A 16,552-nucleotide genomic window follows, 5' to 3' on the forward strand; every position below is an offset into this window, starting at 1 on the left:
TTCTATGCGTGACCTGGCATCTGCAAAAAAGGAAGAGCTGCATCCCTGGCCCGTTTTAGAGACAGAATACTTCAACATGCCCCTTGTCCACGTTAAGGCAGCCTTATTACAAGTAAAACTGAAGCCAGATATCTTGGTATACATAGCACCCATAATGGTTTTAGGATTTGCCTTTTATATGCTTGTCTCTCTGAGTCATTTAAGAGGGGCAATTTACACAGCACAGAGTGGGTTGCACTTTTTTTTCTCTGAGTACAAGGAGAACAGTCAATGCACAGTGCAGCGGTCCTCCAACAGCTTGGCATGCAGTCATGGAGCCTGCAGAATTAATGCTCTGAAGAAAAACAAGCCAGTTCCTCTAAGCAGCACACATCCCTTCTACTTGTCACTCAGGACTGTAAATAAAAGCAAGAGACAGGTGCATACTTCACTGCCAGATGCTTGATATAAGATGCTGGCAATCATCTCTGGATACAAAGTCATCTGTCGCACTGCATTCATGGTCTTCAGCGACAGAGTTCTGTTGTCATGGGTAAGGTGATAGATGCCTGAGGATGCGGGGGTTGGGGTGTGTGTGGAGAGAAACAATCTATATTATTTATGCAACTTCTCAGGACCAAGGTTTCTGCAATATTTACTTCTGCTATGCTGTGATTGCTACTTCTAAAGATGTACGGTATCTCCCTGGCTTGGAATTTCGGAATTTCAGCAACATCCCTAATTGCAAAAGCTGCAGGATGCCATCTCAGAATATTCATAGAGAACATAAAACAGCAATGTTAGACTGATTTACTGGAGAGAATCTACATGTACTTCTTTGGGGAAGTAGATAATCCAAGCACCTTCCTTCTAATACTTGTTCTGCTAAAAAAAAAAAACTGCACTCCCATGTTGATGATGAATTTGACAGACAACCGATGGCTTATCAGTCATGCAATAAAGCCCTCAGTTCCCTGGACAACACACTCCAAGCTTCACTATGCCTACTCTGAAATCTGGCTCCTAACTTGCAATTCACCATGGCCCTGATTTAATCTATGTGTAGCAGCACCATCCAGAGAAAAATACCCTCAGCTGCTGAACTGTATTCTAAACATTCACTGGTTTCAACGGAATTTAGAGATATCTAAATTCCTATGGACAAAGAAAAATGTTTATCTTGCTCTTTTTAAAGAAATCTCACAGAGGCTAACATAGGATTCCCTGTGGACCCCATTCAAGAACTAATCAAGTGTACATCCCTCCTTAGTCTGACCATTGGAAAGATTTTCCCAGACCACTGGGAAAAATAGGATTAGAATATCTAATCCTAATAGGATTAGGAAAAGATGATCCCAGAGAACAACTGATAAAATAGATAGGTAAAACTGATGGGCCAGCCTGCAGTGGGTAAGAGAATGTGCAAACTCTGAGTTACACAAGCATTTCAGTTCTACCTGTTCAAGAGCTCTGTGTAGTCTGAAAGTTTGCATGCTTTCACACCCCATCCCCAACACACTGGCCAAAACAAGAAGCTACCGAGTACTACTTTGTATGATTTTTCTTGCTCACTGTTTAGCAAGTGTATTTCCCTTACCTCTTTTAACGTTAGGTGCCTTTAACAATTCTTTGTAAAATGAGTAGTAAATGGCACTATCACCCTGAAATGTGATTTCTCGTTCAAGCTCCTAGAAGAGAAAAACAAAACAAAATTATGTTCACCTTTTACCTTTGCTTGCTGGAATAAAAGACTATCTATTGTACTTTTAGGCGGGCTATATTTGTAAGAAAATCCTGGGGGGAAATGGACACTGCTATTTCCATTCATGGGAGAGACCTGGGTAGCATGTGGCTACAGCTGCAGCTTCCTGATGATCGTGACAGCAAGCTTACTCACCACAATCGTGGAAATCATTCTAGGGTATCAGTTTCAACCAAAACAACCAAGGGGCTGGAGCAACTTGCCCATGAGGAAAGGTTACAACATCTGGGACTGTTTACCTTAGAAAAAAGTCAAGCGAGGGAAGACATGACGGACCAATACAAAATTATGCATGGTGTGGAGGAAGTGGATAGAGAGACATTTTTCTCCCTGTCTGGTAATACCAGGAGCCGGGGTCATCCCATGAAGCTGATTGGTGGGAAATTTAGGGCAGACAAAAGTAAGTACTTCTTCATACAGCCCACAGTTCCGCTATGGAATTTGCTACCACAAGATGTAGTGATGGCCACCAACTTGGACAACTTTTAAAGGGAATTAGACCAATGGAGGATAAGGCTACTAGTCATGATGGCTATATATTACCCTGCTGGACTACAACTCCCATCAACCCCAACCAGCATGGCCACGGGCACCCTCCAGATGTCCTGGACTACAACTCCCATCAACCCCAACCAGCATGGCCGTGGGCACCCTCCAGATGTGCTGGACTACAATAGCCATCATCCCCGGCCAGCATGCATGAGGGGAGTTGTAGTTTAGCACATCTGGAGGGCACCAGGATGGGCACGGCTGATGGCATAGATAAGTTGTGGGATGAGGAGAAAGGGACGTTTAAGCTCTTTACAGATGGATTAGTGAGGCTATGCAGCAACAAGGAGACTAGAGACAAAGGTAATAAGGAGTCCCATCCTGGGGGCTTATTGCACCCTCTCAACCCTAGACATTACAGAAGCAGCCCCGTTTATTTATTCCACATGCCAGCCCTGTTCCTGTATAAAATAACAGGAGTCTCTTCTGTATTGTTCTTAATTATTCTTTCCTTACCGGCCTGCCAGAGAACCAGTATTTGCGTTCGTGGTACGTCGAGAGATATATGGCATACATCATCCCACTTACAACTGCCGCAAGACAGCCAAAGAAAAGCTTTGCAAAACGTGGTATTAAGGCATCTGTAAAGGAATGTTATCAACATCACATAAAGCCATCTGGAAGCTGTAGTTTTTCAGCATAAAGAACAGTCTTTCAGGATCAAACCAATGGTCCATTTCATCCAGCATTCCTATCACCAGCCAGTAGTGTTGATTTGATCAAGCATTTCCAAGAGCCTGTAGCTGCTGTTGTGTAGATGGTGTCATTACTGAATATAGCCTCTAAGTGATGCTGAACTAAGAGATGTCTGGATGGAGTCAGGTGTTTCTCGTCTACTGTTCTGGTTTGAGAACAACAGTAATGTTCCTAACAGGTCCTCTAGCTTCCTAATGGGTCCTCTAAGTTTTCCATGACAACTGCCATATTTTAATTAAGTAATTTATTTGATTTGTATCCCATCTTTCTACCAAGAAAAATGGCATTCAAGACGGCTAATTGGTTCCTGCTGATAACTTTCTGGTTACCAAACATCTAATGTGTAGGAATGGGCTTTATGACACATCCAGAAGTGTTTTAAACACAATCTTGGAGCAGGTCCACATACACATGCCCCAAAACAAAATAGAAAATATTATCAGGTGCCTGAAAAACTTTTATTCTGCCCATCATGTTTCGGAAAGAAATTTCCTTCCTCACAGCCTGCAGGTAGAATTCTATTATAAAGCATTGTTAACATTTTGTAATACTCTTAAAAAACTAAACAGATATGAAACGTTCCAGTAATTAACATTATCCACTGAATCCACAATCTGCAACAAGTATACAACATAACCATTTTTAAAAAAATGTTATATAAGGCTATAAAGGTTCAGTGTTAAAGGAATGGCTTGTTTTATCAGCCAAGGGAGTCTACTGTATCAGATTCACCTTAGTTGTGTATGTAAGCAGTCTTGTGAAAGGAAAGTGTTTATATTTCAACATGTGGGTGTGTTTTAACATATTACTAGGTAAAGGCAATAAATTATAACTTTTATCTAAAATTATCCAAAGCAAAAAAATCTTTTTAATGGTTATGTCTTATAAATGTTGTAAATTGTAAATGCATTTTAGTACAGTACCTTTTTGGACATGTTTACAGATTTTAGGACAGTTTTAGAACAAATAATGTTTTGCAATGATGTATTAGATATACTGCAGATATTTTTGCAAGCTGTCTAACTAATGGGAAGCTTTTCTACCTTAATATTTTGGTGTGTTTCTACACACACGTAGGTGGATGCAAAAAATTAGACTGAATATCAAATAATAGTGTTAATACAACAATTTCTTTTAATGGTTATGTTTTATAAATGTTGCAAATTGTGGATTTAGTGGATAATATTAATTATTGCAACTTTTCATATATGTTTAGTTTCTTAGGAGTATTACAAAATGTTAACAATGCTTTATAATGGAATTTTAATTGCAGCCCCTGAAGGACATTTCTTTCCAAAATGCATTGAGCAGAATAAACGTTTTCTCAGGCACCTGAAAATATTTTCTCTTGTTTTGGGACACGTAATTGCCTTCCCCTCTTGCTGTTTCCCCGCATATACATACCAACACCTAGATGTATGAACTAAGTCCAATGAAAAGCATTTGGTCTACAATGATGTGATGGAAAGTTCCATCTGTGGTGTTTGCTCCATGAATGCTGACACACACGTGCATGTTATCACTTGATGCTGCTATCATCAAGCGAAGAACATTAATGTGTGAACCAGCCCTTAGTTAGCAGATGTTGGTATTCCATGCATATGTCAAGTCATTTCAGTCCAACTAGATTGCTGATTATTCTGAATGGTTTAAAAAAAAACACTTCAGGGTGCAAAGAAACTAAGGCACATCCCTTGAAAATAGACATATGTAAAAAACATAATTCCCATTAATATCTTACTACAAAATCAACAAGTAGAACTTGCTTGTATTTTATATATAGTAATTCTCCACCCACTCACAGCTGTTTTCTTAAACCTATGTTTAAGAAAAATTGCTAGGCATTTGGTCATAGCATGACAACCAATTTAGAACTTCTCATTCTTTCTTTTTAAACAATTTAGTTCTTTAATTCATGCTTGAGCTCTCTCAGATTAATAAAACGGATTCAGGTTCTCTCAACCTCCTGGAGCAAATGGATACTGAGAGGCAAAACTACACATTACATGGCAAATGTGTATAATGAAGCCATCACAAATTGGGGGCTTTTGGTTTTTTACAATACAAAGAAGCCTTGGGAGGCTACAATTTTGAGTGGAGGGGTAATGAGGCAGGGATGCTCAATCCTTCCCCAATTTTCTGCTTAAAATACACACACACACACACGTTTTTCTTCCTCTGGAACTCTATAGGAGTGTTTACAAGGGTACTTATGGGGTTGGACTTGATGATGATGATGATGATGATGATGATGATGATTTATTTCATTTCTATACCGCCCAATAGCCGAAGCTCTCTGGGCGGTTCACAAAAATTAAAACCAAACAACACACAATAAAACAATTTAAAATATATAGAACATTAAAACCACAATATAACAATACAACCACAATAAAACCTAGCAGCAGTACAGGAGTTTAAAATACAGATTTAAAACAGCAAAGATAAAAATTTAGAAAATATTCTAAATATTCAAGCATTATGCTTACATCAGGCTTACAGGCTAGTTATGCTCTGCTTGTGAATTTTAAGGATCTAATTATTTCATTTTAAACACAGTCAGTCTGTTGCAAAGGCCTGTCCTATGCATATTTAGGCATAAATGCAGGAGTCCCCGCCTCCTTGCTGACTTGTGTGATCAAATCATGATGAAATGGATACGTGCTGCAGTATCTCCTTCTTGTGTCCCTCTATGAATCCCCCATCTAGCAATCTCTCCCTGCCTGCCCCCCACTATGCAACTATGAAAGCATATAGGCAAAGCAGGGGGTCCATGTACCTTGTGGTAGCCATTGCCCCAGAGCATCTTCAGCTTCAGACTTGATGGTCTTTTAGGCCCCTCCCAACCTTACTATTCTATGATTATGCATCTGGAACCTTCTAGGGAGGGGCTTGATTCTGAGCAAAACAGTGTCCAGTATGAAAAATGGTTAAACGTTTCTTTTCTCTCTTCCGTCCTCCTCTACTCAAAAAATCACAACCCCTACAATCTGCTTTTAATTTAAAAGGGTTTTTTAAAGAAACTCTTGAAGGTTATTAAGTGCAAAACACCAGTATTTTTTCCTTTAGGGCATGCCCCTTACACTACAAATCTAAGCCGGTTTCAAGGTGATTCAGCCATTTTGGCTCCCAACTAAGGAACCCCAGTAGTTTTAAGATTTGTGACGAGAGACTAGGAACCTCTAACTATTCCACATTCACAAAGCATTTATTTATTTATTAGTAATGTTTGTACACCACTTCTCACCTGCACAAATCCCGAACTGGTTTAAAATTAAAACACCATACAATACAATACAATACACAATAACAGAGAGCATTCAAGAGAGCTCCTGGCTGGAGGAATACCAAAGCAAAGACATACATTTTCAATAAATGTTAACATTCACCAGCACTGAGACCTGACATACCGCAGAACATAGATCATTCCACAAAGCAGCTGCCAGAGCAGAAAAGGCTGATCTCCACAGCCCACCATGGCTTATTAGCCACAGTGGGTTGTGGCACCCACGGGCACCAGGTTGGCAGTCCAAAGCCCTCACTGCTGCAGCTTTTCATTATGTGTGAACCTGGCGAGGGTGGGCTGTTGGGGTACTTGACAAGCCACCCAGAACCCATGGGCTGTTTTAGGGTTGTGGGTGGTTTGTTCCTATGTATGGATTAACACCATTGCCTGAATTGCATGGCTATGGGAAATGTTACGATGAGCACCTCTACTTCAAAATGTACCACTATGCTTCTGGCTAGTAGGCTGCTTTTCAGGAAAGTAAATGTGAAACCAGCATGAACTGCAGTTCAACAGCCGGATTTTGTGAAGTCAGCAACAAGTACAGCGTTGTATTTAAGTACTCACCACAGGCGACTAGGAATTCCATGGAGGCAAACGACCAGGCCAGCAGAGGATGGATGGAGTGATCCGCCAGCTTGCTTGATACAAGCCATTTTTTTTTTTTAGTTTGCCTAATAGGCAAGTAGCCTGTTTTTCCAAGCAGAATGCGAGGAGGTGACTTCCCTCCTCCGCTGCCAGCACTAGCCTCATAGCAGGCTAGCCATTTTTTATGCAGGCTAGTAACTTTTGTGGCCTTATTTACAAGGCTGCACTAATACACAGCATGCTACAACCATATGCTTTTTCCAACGTAAAGATTTTCACATATTCTAACAAAAGAATAGCGAACTTATACATATATACAATTTTAGTATTAAACAAGTGAAATGTTAAGAAACAGAAAATCTTACATTTGAAATGTTAAGAGAAAGACGACTTACATCTCGTAGATTTTTTTGACTTTTTGCTTTCTTCATTGTTTTTTTCGGGATGTTTTTCTTCAGGTTCTGCACAGTTTAGCTTTTTTCTTTGCCTCAGTTCTACAGCTCCTGACAACATATCCAGAAGTTATTCTTAGGCTGCAATCCTATGCACACTTTCCTGGGACTAAACCCCCGCTGAACTCAATGGGACTTACTTCTGAGTAGACATGTATAGGATTGTGCTGCTGGCTTCCACACAGTATTTAACGATCCTAGGCATGTCTACTCAGAAGTAAGTCCTACAGAGTTCAATAGGGCTTACTCCTAGCAAAGTATGCATATGACTGCAGCTTAAATTATACAAGCACCACAGCACACAAGGATTTATTGCACATAAAAATCCCATTACATAACTCAAGTTTTCTAATTATGTGCCCGTGCCTATCCACATACACATATATTAGCACAACACTGCATAATTGCAAGTGTCAGTCATGGCCCACTAAAATCAGGGGTGGGCAACTTGTGGCTCTCCAGATGTTTGGCCTAAAACTCCCATGATCCTTCACCATTGGCTATGCTGACCAGGGCTGATGGGAGTTGTAGGACAAAGCATCTGGAGGGCCACAAGTTGCTCACCCATGCACTAAATGTCTTGGGACCAGAATATTTGAAGGATCGCCTTGACCCACAGGAGACTGCTCACCCACTATCCTAGTTAGAGGCCCTGCTTGCATTCCATTGCCATTAGCAGAAGCCTGGTTGGCTGGGACATGGCCTTTTCAGCTGCAAGCTGTGCAACCCCGTAACTTCCCTGGTTACTGAAAGACTACCTGCAGTATATAAGCCTGCCTAGGGCTTAAGACCCGCCACGGTGGCAGGAACGGCCCAAGACATTTTGCTGCCTGAAGCGAAGGATGACATGGTGCCCGCCCCCATTCCATGTAGGGAAGCTGGCTGGACTGGCAGATAAATCTGCCTTAAATACTCATGATGGGATAATATCCTCCAGTGCACCTGAAGGCAGCAGGCTAACTGGGGGGCACAGAGCAGGCCAAATGGCACACAAGTCTTTCCTGTAACACCTTGCTGCCACCTCCCAGCACCTTCTGCCTGAGGCAACTGCCTCACTCTACCTGCTCACGGGCTTGCCAGTAAAATCCATCAGATTTGGCAGGCACAAGAGAAAGGGAATTTCTACTGGTGGCCCTGACATTATAGAACTCTCTCACACAGGAAGTATGCTTTGCTCACTCATTAAATATTTTTAAATGAATCTAAAGAACTAGTTGTTTACATCTGCTTTTAATCGAATAAGGATGTTGATTTTAAGCTGCCATTTTAACTGCTGCTGCTACTTATCGTTGGTGTGGAGTGAATGTTTTTATGTCATTATTGTGATGTCTACATTTTATCTTTTACATTGTTTTATGACTTTATTTGAGAGGGTGTTCTGCCCTGAAAAGCAGTACAGAAATACTTAAAGAGAAAAAAAATAACCTGGGAGGTCTGATTGCTCCTCTCTTTATACTATTTTGACATCCTTCCAAAACCGTTTGGGTCCAGTGCTCCTTTGGTTCGATTTTGTTCCTCACCCCCTCTGTGATTATGATATCTGACTTCTAATTTTTAGCTTTTCTTTTTCTTCTTTTCCTGCCGTGACTTTGTTTTGTAGATTGTACATTGCTTTAATGTTATGAGCTACCTTGGGGAGCCAGTGAGGGGTCAAAAGGTGAGATCCAAATATTATAATAAAACATGGGGGGGGTGACACTGGAAAACCAAGGAGGGGGAATGGAATGGAGTGGCTGGAATCCTGAACAGGGAGCCCTCCACACTGTAACATTTTGTTGCAGGTGATCTCCTAGGAATAAGATGCATCTTTGCACACTACAGTTAAATCCTGCTGGCTATTTTACAGCACACAAATGAGATCAGGCAAGTTAACCTTTTTCCACACAGTTAAGCTTTGAATTTCCTACTGATGACACGAAGCCCAAAATGGAAAACATTAAAACGTCCACATTCTACGTCAAACATAGACCAGTCAGCTAAATTAGGGACACGTCGATTTTACAGACCAGTGAACTGTTACCAAAATATACAGGCATGCTACTTCCGTTTAATTCACTGCAGCTTAAAACAATAATAACGACATAACATAGATGTTGTTTTCACTCCTGAATACTTTGTGCAAGGTGAAATAAAAGTCAAGGAAGGTAAGTGCTAAAAATAGATCCAAGATTTTATTTTCACTCCATCACATAATTAGTATTGCTAGCATTTCAAAAGACCCCAGCAAGGAAGTTGGGAAAAACCATTGAACTATTAGCCATAATAAGTTGCAATAGCTAAGTGGAATGTCCAAGTGCAGAGGCAAAAGCATCTCCAAATACTGGATGCTGGGACAATCAACAGCATGTTGTATTCTTGCCCTGTTTACAAGCTTCAGAGAGACACCTGGCTGGCAACTTCTGGGCTTTGGCCTGATGCAGCAAGGTTCTTCTTATGACAGGGGTGGGGAACCTCAGGTCCAAGGGCCAAATCCACTGTTCCTGGGATCTGGCCCTCCAGGGTTCTCCAGATGGCTCCACCCCCTTTCCCCCAACTACTGATTGTTTGGTGGTTTCCTGGCTTTTCCACAGTCCCCCCCCCCTCCATTCTAAAAGGTTGAAATGCAGTAAGTGCTTTAAGCCGAAATATACTGGCATTTGGAGTGGATTTGGTCCTGCCCCTTTTGCCTTTGCCCCACCCCACCACTGGAATACGGCTCCTGAGAGCATCTCCAAAACTGATTTCAGCCCTTGGGCTTGAAGAGGTTCGCCAGCCCAGCCTTATGAAATGGTTTTACCAGGCTCTGGAAGTCCAAGGAACCTACACACCCATTGGCATGAAAAAAAGAAAACTCATTCATCTGGAAATACTAAGAAAGACTGAGATAATCTCATGTCAGTATGGTGGTACCTTGCACATGCCCAGAGAAAGGACATTATGTTACTGCATGCCCAGAGAAAGGGAATTACATCAGCATTAAATAATTGGGATCCAGAAATCCTTGCTGTTCTACTGAAAAATCATCACCAGGTTACCAGTAGATCCAGATCTCCTTTCTCCCCACCCCTGAGCCTGGCCAGTCAAGATGCTTAGGATATCTAAAATACAGTACCCTGATCCCTGAGGGTGAAAATATTCACAAAACTAAACAAACCTGTTTTGAGTGACACCAGGTTGTGCAACAAAGCCAGAAGTGTTACGATGTAATAAGGCCACTCTTAAAAAACCAACATCATTTCTTTCCGTTAGTGGCCTGGTTCATACAAAAGCCATGGGGTGAAATCTGGCTTGTTGTCCTGTCTGAAACCATCCCCTCAAATAAACCATGGTTTATTAACCAGCCACAAACCACAAAGAAAAGCCATGGTTTATGGTTGGTTTATGAAGTCTGGCTTGTTTAAGCCAGGGCTTGTCATGATGTCTGAACCCAGAACTGTGGTTTATCCCTAGCTTGTTTGTGCTGCTGTCTGCCCTGAAAGAGAGGAACCCAGCAAGAGCAGCCTGAAAAAGAAACTGCTTTGACGGCTGGCAGAATGGGCAGAAGAGAAACAAACCAGAAATAGGGAAAATAAGCTGCGGTTTATTTGCTCATCAATGTGCTCCTTCCCCCTTTGACTCAAAGGCTGAAGAAACTTGTTATTACAGAGTATGATCTCTATGCCATGCAGTTTGGACATGCATGATACTGATCTAATTGAAGGAATAAGGCAAGAGATAGGGAACTCCCAGCCTTGGGGCAGGATTCAGTGAGGGGCCTCCCCATCAAGCCCACAACCCCCTCCCCGCTGTAATTGTACTTTTTAAAAGCTTCCTTTGACATCAATACAAGCTTTTTAAAAATCGCAGGGAGGGCGATTTTGGGGGAAGCATTGTAACTATGGAGAATAGGGTTAACCCTCCCCTCTCTGCATGCTCTGACACCAACCCCTGTAATTGCCCCTCTACAGGCAATTAGGCTTTTTAACTGCTTCCATGAGAGCCAATTGAAGCTTTTAAAATGCCCAATCGAGGCACTGGAAGAGCAATTTTGAGGGGCTGTGTCACAGATAGGAAAGGAAGGGTTAAACCTCCCCATGCTTTGGAACGTCTGGCCCCCAATCACTCCCCACACACAGCAATTAGGTGGGGGGGATGTCGGGGGGGGGGGTTCCACTGGGGAGAGAAGTTCAAGGAAGAGTTTCCATAGAAATAAACTATTAAACAATATATAAAAATCCAGTATGTAAATGAAGAACAGTTTCTGTTTTTATATTAGCCTCCTTACATATATATCTTCATTGATATGAATGTAGTTATACATTGTAAGATTATTTGGGGTACATCTTTTGAAGAAGTTTCACATGTTACATAAAACGGACAATATAGATTTATGGCTACCATGGCACATGCTTTAGGCTGCAATCCCATACACCCGCTTTCTCCAAACTGGTGCCCTCCAGATGTTTTTGACTACAGCTCCCAGCATTTGTGACCATTAGCCACACTGGCTGGGGCTGATGGCAGCTGAAGTCCAAACCATCCAGAGAGCACCAGGTTGGAGAAGGCTGCTTAGACACATGTACCTGGGAGTAAGTCCCATTGAGCTTAATAGAAGTAAGCCATGAGTGGAGATGCATAGGACCACACTGTTAGTAATTATTACAACACGCTGTACACAGAGATGTCTTTGAAAATTGTTCTGAAACTTCCGCTAACTCAAAGCATGGCAGCTTGCTTATTATCACCCACTCAGAGGACATTAAACCCATGCTAGGAGATCTGGCATTAGCTTACAATTTGTTTCCAAACACAATTCAAAGTGCTGGCTTTCACCTTTAAAGCCCTAAATGACCTTGATCCAGTTTATGCCTAACCCCATAAAAGCTACCCCACATGCCAAGGTCATCTGGTGGGCTTCTGCTCAAAGTTTCATCTTTACCAGAGGCTAAATTGATGATAAATACCCAGGCCCTTTCTGTAATAGCTCTCCCATTTTGGAACACCCTTCTCAAATACACCTGCCAGGCCATGCTGGTTTTTATTTCAAAAGGCTGGTGAAGATCTTTTTGTTTTAGCCTTGAAGATGGGAACGTTGCCTAACAAGGTGGCAAGTGTCTTCGTACGTAATCCTCTGCATGTTCGGACAGAAAATCCTACAACTGCTAGTGCTGTTGCAGGAATGCTGGGAGTTGTAGGACTTTTTTTCTGTCCAAACATGCATACGATTACACCTTTAGGGTTTTTTTCTAGAATCGATCAGACAGGGTTTTGTAGGAATACATTGTGCTCTACTGATGCTAATTTCTCTACACAATATGCTATTTTATTTGTTATTTGAATTCTAAATTTTAGAAGATTCATATCCTGCCTTTCGATCAAATGATCCTTAAGGCAGCTTAAGATAGATTATTTAATATAGTTATAGAGTTCTAAATTTTATTTTATTGGCATTTATTGCATTTAGAAACCAACCTGGGGGCTCCATGAAGTCATATTGGCAGGTTGCATGTTTTAAAAGTTAATTAAAATTTAAAACGCGTGAAAGACAAAGAAAGACAAAAAGTGCCAAGACATATTATAGCAGCCTTCTCCAACCTGGTGCCCTTCAAATGTTTTGGACTACAATCCCCATCATTCACAGCCAGCACAACCACTAGCAGTCATGCTGGTTGTGGATTCTGGGAGTTGTAGTCCAAAACATATAAGGGCCGCCAAGTTGGAGACGACTGCTGTAATATGTCTTGGCACTTTTTGGCTGTCTTTGTCCTTCATGCCTTTTAAATTTTCGCACAAGCTCATCATTACATGTACATTTTGTGCATGTGCAGTTCTGACATGCAGATTTCACTCTGAATACAACCGTGTACTCATTCAGCTGTCTGAATACAACCGTGTAATCTGCAAAGCAAACCGTAGAAACACAAACCGATGACTTTTGTCACCTGCCCACATGATAAAGATTGGACTTGAGATCAGAAATTATTTGCAAAATTCAGAGGCAAAACTTCATAGAGAAATGCCAACATCCTTCGGTCATTCTCGCATTCCAAACAAGCCCTTATACTTCCCAGTGCCCAAGTTTCTCCTTGCATTTCAGTGGCCCCCTTTCGAATCGCCCAGCCGCTGACCCCTGCAGCTTCTGTGCTGGCCCCCAAGTTGGCGGCGGGGGGGGGGGGCGGAACGGAAAGGGAGTCTCACACAAAGGGCTCACCTTCTTCCATCTCCAACCAGTTCTGTGAATGAGCTCGAAGCTGCTGCTCCCGCCGGCGTATCCAGCGCTAAGCAGTCGGGTCTCCCGTCCCTCCTTCCAAGCGCCTGGTCCCTCTCGAGCACACACCCCCCCCCCCCGACGCAGGAGAGGCGGCCTCTCACTTCCTGTTAGTGCCCCTGTTGCCGAGCCAGCATCTCTTTACTTCAGGGACACACGGAACGTCCTACTCAAGGATTGAGGGAGCAGGCGGAAGAGATTTCGTGCACGTACCGAGGCAAAGCCAGGTCTGGGCGCACCATTTCCGCCCTGAAACCAACCTTAGATGCAAACCAATCAACGAATTCCTAATTCTTTACTCCTGTGTCATTCTTGCGATGCGAGTTCATTCATTAACCAAATCCCAAATAGGAAGCGAATCCTCACTGGGTAGAATGGAATATATTCCTACACCAAACACCTACACTGTTTGTTGCTTTGTAGTTTAGACGTATGCTATAAGCTGTTTTCACTGTAAACAGAAAATCATATTTGCATCCTGCTCTACACTCAAGGTTCTCAAGATAGCAGACACAGGGCTTAGCTCTTTTTAATTTTATTTTATTTTATTTACAATATTTGTATACTGCTCCATATCTAAAACAGATTTCGGAGTGGTGAACACAAAAGATAAAACAGTAAAAGAATAAAAAGATTAAAACACTATATTAAAATTATGCTTTTTAATAAACAGAATGCCAATAGAAAATGTGGCTGGTCAGTTACGGAATGCCTCCTGGAACAGTGCTGTTTTCAGGAGGTGCTGGAAACAACACGGTGTTGGTGCCTGCCTGACCTCCAGGGTCAGGGAGTTCCAAAGAAAGGGGGCCATCACACTGAAGGCTCTTCTCCTGGTGGACTCCAGTTGGGCCGTAGGTCCATGTGGAATCACCAGGAGCATGCCCTCCGATGATTTCAGTGGCTGGGCAGGTTGGTAAGGGAGAAGGCACTTGGGTATCCTGGTCCCAAGTTGTTTAGGGTTTTGTACACTAGTACTCCATTTCTTCTAAGGGATTCTTGCCCACAGTAGTAGATATGATGGTCACCTGAATTAAATTTGCCCATGCTTGTCCATTTTAGTTCACTGATTCCCAAGATGTCGATGTTCAATCTTGCCATCTCATGTTTGACCACCTCCAGCTTACCTTGATTCATTGATCTTACATTCCAGGTTCCTAAACAATATTGTTCTTTACAGCATCGGACTTTCTTTTCACCACCAGACACATCCACAGCTGAGTGTCCTTTCGCCTTTGGCCCACCCGCTTCACTCATTCTGGCGCTACTTGGAAATTCCCTCTGCTCTTCCCTAGTAGAATATTGGACACCTTCTGACCTGAGGGGCTCATCTTCCGGTGTCATCTCTTTTAGACTTATGATACATTTCATGAGGTTTTCTTGGCAAGAATACTGGAGTGGGTTGCCAAGTCAACAAAAGGGTGGGAAAAGCTGTACTGGGGTACAATCTCAAAAACAATAGAATGATCTCAGTACGAATCCAAGGCAAACCATTCAACATCACAGTAATTCAAGTCTATGCCCCAACCACTGAGGCCCATGAAGCTGAGGTTGATCGTGAGAAACGCCGGGTTGGATGAATCACAGGTCGGAATTAAGATTGCTGGGAGAATTATCAACAACCTCAGATACGCAGATGACACCACCCTAATGGCAGAAAGCGAAGAGGATCTAAAGAGCCTCTTGTTGAGGGTGAAAGAGAAGAGTACAAAAGCTGGTTTGAAACTCAACATTAAAAAAATGAAGATCATGGCATCTGGCCCCATCACATCCTGGCATATAGAAGGGGAAGAAATGGAAGCAGTGACAGATTTTATTTTCTTGGGCTCCAAGATCACCGCAGACGGTGACTGTAGCCATGAAATTAAAAGACGCTTGCTCCTGGGGAGGAAAGCTATGGCAAACCTAGACAGCATAGTAAGAAGCAGAGACATCACCTTGCCAACAAAGGTCCCATCTAATCAAAGCTATGGTTTTCCCAGCAGTAATGTATGGCTGTGAGAGCTGGACTATAAGGAAGGCTGAGCGCTGAAAAATTGATGCTTTCGAACTGTGGTGCTGGAGAAGACTCTTACGAGTCCCCTGGACTGCAAGGAGGTCAAAATCAGTCAATCCTAAAGGAAATCAACCCTGACTGCTCATTGGAAGGACAGATACTGAAGCTGAAGCTCAAATATTTTGGCCACCTAATGCGAAGAGAAAACTCTCTGGAAAAGACCCTGATGCTGGGAAAGACTGAAGGCAAAAGGAGAAGGGGACGGCAGTGGATGAGATGGCTAGATAGCATCACTGATGCAATGAATATGGACTTGAGCACGCTCCCGGAGAGAGCGGAGGACAGGAAGGCCTGGCGTGCTATGGTCCATGGGGTCATGAAGAGTCGGACATGACTGGACGACTGAACAACAACAACACAAGTACTAATACCTTAAACCTGGCCCAACAGCGAATACGCAGCCAGTGCAGTTCCCTCAGCAAAGGAGTTACATGCTGAAAAATTTTCAGCATGTTTTTACCACAACCCTGTAAGGTAGGTTAAGCTGAAAAAAGGTGACTGGTCCAAGATTCCCCAGTGGGCTTCATGACTGAATGGGGATTCAACCCCATTTCTCCTGAATCCAACTTCAACACACTATGGTCACAATCCTATGCATGTTTAGACAGAAAACAGTCTTACAACTCCCAGCATTCCCCAGCCAGTCCTATTTTATTATTTTATTTATTAAATTTTTATACCACCCAATAGCCTAAGCTGTCAATTAAACCATAAAACAAACAACAATTAAAACCATAAAATACAAGGCAATAAACTAGACATTAAAATACAATACAAAAGTTTACAACTATAATATAAAAATAACCAAAGAGAAGCTAGCAGCAATACAAAAATTTAAAACAGAATACCAGATATAAACAAACTGAAAAACTAAAATGCCTCCGAGAATAAAAAGGTCTTCACTTGGCACTGAAATGAGTACAACGTATGTGCTAGGAGAACCTCTCTGGAAAGCTCATTC

General features: G+C 42.2%; 1 protein-coding gene across 2 annotated transcripts in view; it reads right to left on the minus strand.

Moving 5' to 3' along the window:
* DPY19L4 (dpy-19 like 4) overlaps window positions 1-13,694 on the minus strand; it is a 43,264-nt gene extending 29,570 nt beyond the window's left edge. For both annotated transcript variants that reach the window (XR_014790044.1, XM_084849111.1), the window contains exons 1-5: window positions 13,482-13,694; window positions 7,256-7,363; window positions 2,747-2,871; window positions 1,577-1,667; window positions 427-548 (exon numbers count right to left, since the gene is read on the minus strand). Coding sequence is in view for 1 of the 2 variants with exons in the window: in XM_084849111.1 (XP_084705237.1) it covers window positions 427-548; window positions 1,577-1,667; window positions 2,747-2,871; window positions 7,256-7,363; window positions 13,482-13,491 (456 nt within the window). In the remaining variant the exon portion in view is untranslated. The remainder of the gene's footprint in view (window positions 1-426; window positions 549-1,576; window positions 1,668-2,746; window positions 2,872-7,255; window positions 7,364-13,481) is intronic.
* Between the last annotated feature and the right edge of the window lie 2,858 nt (window positions 13,695-16,552).

The sequence above is a fragment of the Heloderma suspectum genome, chromosome 4, assembly GCF_057233095.1.
Source record: "Heloderma suspectum isolate Gila_16-S chromosome 4, 16-S_ref, whole genome shotgun sequence".
Lineage (NCBI taxonomy): Eukaryota > Metazoa > Chordata > Lepidosauria > Squamata > Helodermatidae > Heloderma > Heloderma suspectum.